This window comes from Pithys albifrons, chromosome 20 (genome assembly GCF_047495875.1).
Source record: "Pithys albifrons albifrons isolate INPA30051 chromosome 20, PitAlb_v1, whole genome shotgun sequence".
In the NCBI taxonomy this organism is placed as follows: domain Eukaryota; kingdom Metazoa; phylum Chordata; class Aves; order Passeriformes; family Thamnophilidae; genus Pithys; species Pithys albifrons.
This window is the reverse complement of record NC_092477.1, coordinates 11,871,309-11,875,448: the sequence shown is the minus strand read 5'-3', so window position 1 is coordinate 11,875,448 and position 4,140 is coordinate 11,871,309. Positions and strand designations below refer to the sequence as shown.

Here is a 4,140-nt window from a genome sequence, read left to right as displayed (position 1 = left end):
GGCGGCCGCGGGAGCGTCGCGGTCACCACGGCAACGTTGGCCCCGCCCCTCCCGCGCCAGGCCCCGCCCCGCCGCGCCCCTGTTGGCGCATGCGCGTTGCGCGGGGGCGCTGAGGGCGCTCAAGGAGACGCGCCATGCCCGGGCCGGTGCGGGTGCCCTCGCTGGAGGAGCTCGATGTGCAGGAGGTGAGTGTGCCGCTTGTTCCCTCTGCCCGCCTCCCACCCCTGCCCGCCCTCCCTGCCCTCACGGCCGCTCTGTCCCCGCCGCAGGTGACCGTCAGCTCGGCCGTGCTGAAGGCCGCGGCGCATCACTACGGCTCGCAGTGCGACCGGCCCAACAAGGAGTTCATGCTGTGCCGCTGGGAGGAGAAGGACCCGCGCAGGTGCCTCCAGGAGGGCCGGCAGGTGAACCAGTGTGCGCTCGACTTCTTCAGGTGAGCGGGGCCGGCCTGGCACACCCGGGCCTGGGCCCAGGGCACACCCGGGCCTGGCTGGGCCTGCAGCAGGCGCTGGGCCCGGCCGGACACAGCCTGGGAGCGCTGCGGGTGCCCGGCCTGTGGAACAGCAGGCTCCAGGGTGACCTTCCTGCGGCCTTTCGCTGCCTGAAGGGGCTCCAGGAATGCTGCAGAGGCACCTGTGACAAGGGTGGTGACAGGGCACAGGCCAGAGGGCAGGGTTAGGTGGCATAATGGGGAGAAATTCTTCCCTGTGAGGGTGGGCAGGCCCTGGCACCGGTTGGGCAGAGAAGCTGTGGGTGCCCCAGCCCTGGAAGTGTCCAAGGCCGGGTTGGACACGGCTTGGAGCAACCTGGGATAGTGGAAGGTGTCCCTCTGCCTGTGGGACTGGATGGGCTTTAAGGTTCATAACCCAAAGCATTCTGTGGTTCTAATTATAAATGCCCCTCCTCTCACAGCTTTCAAAGCCTTTATTTTTGCTTTTTAAATTTTATCTTCTGGGGATACAGGCCTCTTGGTTTGTCTTGCTTACTTGTCCATGAAGATATCTTTTCATGGGAAGCTCTGTGGCTTCTGTTCCAGGGCAAGTGGCTTGGGCTGTTGTTGTGTGCCAGGGCAGTGTGGGCAGGTTGCTGCTGCTGCTCCTTGCAACTGTGTTCTGAAATCCAGGAATCCAGCCTGAGCTTGGTGTTGTCTGTGTCCCTGTTCCACAGGTGAACTGCTGTGAAAGCCTGAGCAGATGCACCATCTGCCTCTTGTGACCAAAGGTGTAGATCCAAGGTGTGGGCCAGTATTGCCAGTAAAGCACCTCATTTAATTAGCTCAAAGCATCTCCACCTCCAGTCTAGCAGCTGGTAATCAGAAACCTGTGTTCTAAATGTGGCTTTTTGAGGCTGAGACACCAAATAATTTGGAAGCATTAGAGCATTGTATAATGTAGCTGAGTTATTTGGCAAAACAGGGATCTGCTGGGGAGGAGCTGTGAACACCTACCCAGCCAGAATTCCCTCCACATGTCAGTGAAGTCATTGCTGTCATTAGTTATACATACAATGGCAGTTTTTACAGGTATTTGTATCAAGTGCCATGATCTGGTAAAGGGACTGGAGTTGGACCAAGGGTTGGACTTGATGATCTCAGAGGGCTTTTCCAACCCCATCCATTCTGTGGATGTGGCACTGAGTGAGAATCCACCACGTCTTGATCCAACCCCACTGTGATCACCAGCCCAGGGCACAAAGTGCCCTGGGCTGGTGATCACAGTGGGGTTGGATCAAGGGTTGGACTTGATGATCTCAGAGGTCTTTCCCAACCCAATCCATCCTATGATTCCAAATGCTGTTTAATGCTTTAAGTACTGACGTCTCTGAAGATTTCAATGAGAACTTGGAACTGCAAGAAACACCTTATCACAGAACGAGGTTTGAGTAAGGGAGAAGAGCCCTAAAGCTGTGGCAGTTGCTGAGGATGTTCTGTGTGGCCTCTGCAGGAAGATCAAGACCCACTGTGCAGAGCCCTTCACCGAGTACTGGACGTGCATCGACTACACCAACCTGCTGGAGCTGCGGCGCTGCAGGAAGCAACAGGCAGCCTTTGACAACTGTGTGCTGGATAAGCTGGGCTGGGTGAGACCTGACCTGGGAGAGCTCTCCAAGGTAACTGCACACCTCTGTGCTCAGGTAGCCTCATCCTTCTCTCCCTCCTTAGGGATGTTTTGGTCACACCGGGACTCCAGCGTCTCCTGGCCTGATGGTGATTTGTGAACTCAACACTGGAAGTTTGTGGACTAATATAAAGAAGTCAAACTGTCAGCGTTTTCCAGGGTTGCTTTTCTAGAAGATTTGTGCTTTTCTTAGGCAGTGACACTCTTGTTTTTGCTTTTCCTGCTGTAGAGACTTCTCCTTTAGGAGTGAAGCTCACAGTCATGTGCAGCTGCTCTGTAGCTTTGAGTGAATTGCCTGTCCCCTCCATTTCTTAGAAGTGCACAGGAGCTCTCATAAGCTGAACAATGTGTCCTTAGTGCTGTTTGGTACTTCTTGGAAGTTCTTCCTTTAAGTTCTGACTCAGTGTGGCTTTTCTGGTAAATGCTGTGAGAAGTTGTATCACTTCTTTGTGTTTCTTTCCAGGTTACAAAAGTGAAGACAGACCGTCCTTTGCCTGACAATCCCTATCACTCTAGACCCAGGCCAGAGCCAAACCCCCCCATTGAAGGGGAGCTGAAGCCTTCTCCCTTTGGCAGCAGGCTGTTTTTCTGGTCCTGGTGAAGGCTGTGCTGTGACTCAAGTGCAGGGATGTGTTGCTGCACGTGTAAATTGTCCGGTGTGCGTTGGGTATAACTAATGATTAAAGAGCCCCAAACTGTCCCGTGGCTGAGCAGAGTCCTTTAAACTCCCCCCTCACAGCAACAAGAACAATGCATTTCCCTGTTTTGCCCAGGGAATTGCAGGCACACACAGCCCCTGGGACCCTCTGGGCACCAGTCACATCAGCTGGCTGGGCCATGGTGCGTGTAAACGTAGCCCAGGTCTTGGACTGCAGTCCCAGTCAGTCTCCACTGCTGGGAGACCTCACTTACTGAGAACATTGCCACTTGCATCAAGGAAACTCTGGGAACAAACAGGTCATTAATGTCTTCCTTTAGTCTTGCACCTGATAATTGTGCCTTTTTTCCGAGGGACTCCTGTGGGGCTTTAACCTCAAATTGATCTTGTGACAAGTGTTTAGTCTTATGAGGTCAGTGCTGTTCCTGACGTAAAGATCCCTGTTGTCCCTGCCAGCTGCTCACTCCTCCTGCAGCAAGGTTAGTGGCTTCCACACTTCCTGTTTCTTACTGGGGCAACCCAGGCTATTCCATTAGAGAAATCACACTCTCTTTTCAGCACCTTGAAGGAAAAATCTTCTTCTAAAGGATCTTGCATCCCATTAAGCAGACACAGATTCCCTGTGAGAAAGTGGCTTGTATTCTGTCTCAAGGCCCTGACTTGAAGGGGCAGATCCTTCCTGTTGTTTCATTGTGATGTTCTTTTTCATGAGGAGTCAGTCAGCTTTTTAAAATAGGGCTTTCAGATATTGTAGAAAAGATACATAGGAATTTTTATAGGAATTGGGTCTAGTCTTTCACTCACCTCTACCCAAAAGCAAAAACATTATTACAGAGGTGAGAAAAAAATCCAATGGACTTATTTTCCCAAAGCCATGTGCTGTTTAACTTGCTCTGGGTCAGGTTGTGTCACCTGAACCACAACAAAGAATGGAACAGTGCCCTGCTCCTTGAGTAGCCTGAAGTTACTGGGATCTGAGGATTTAACTTCTCCTTGTTTGAGGAAGGATTAAACTGTAATGGGTCTGTAGCTGCAGCATGTGTTTCTGATCCATGGAGCTGGGGGGGAAATTGTATAACATTTATCTAAAAATAGCTCCTGCACTGTGTGGCTCGTGGGTTCTTGCTACTTTCTGCTGGGGGGCATTGACTGAAATTCAAAGCAGGTGCTAAGTTTGTATTTTAATGTACATATCAAGCTGTCTTAGCAGCTCCTGGTCTGAATGTGTCAGATGGTGTTGCCCCTTTGCAGTTTTCCTCTCAGATCACTGCCAGCACCTCAGAGCAGCCACCTCTTGCTGAGGAAAGATAAGGCCTCTCTGCAGAGACTGAAATTAGGACAGGCTTGGGGTCTAATTACATTCAG

General features: G+C 52.1%; 1 protein-coding gene across 1 annotated transcript; it reads left to right on the top strand.

Annotated features, from left to right (window-relative positions):
• The first annotated feature begins 82 nt into the window (after window positions 1-82).
• Window positions 83-2,816, top strand: NDUFA8 (NADH:ubiquinone oxidoreductase subunit A8). Its single transcript, XM_071574253.1, has 4 exons — window positions 83-185; window positions 270-433; window positions 1,944-2,109; window positions 2,581-2,816. Exons 1-4 carry the CDS (start codon window positions 135-137, stop codon window positions 2,716-2,718), a joined length of 519 nt encoding a protein of 172 aa, XP_071430354.1. The 5' UTR covers window positions 83-134; the 3' UTR covers window positions 2,719-2,816.
• The last annotated feature ends 1,324 nt before the right edge of the window (window positions 2,817-4,140 follow it).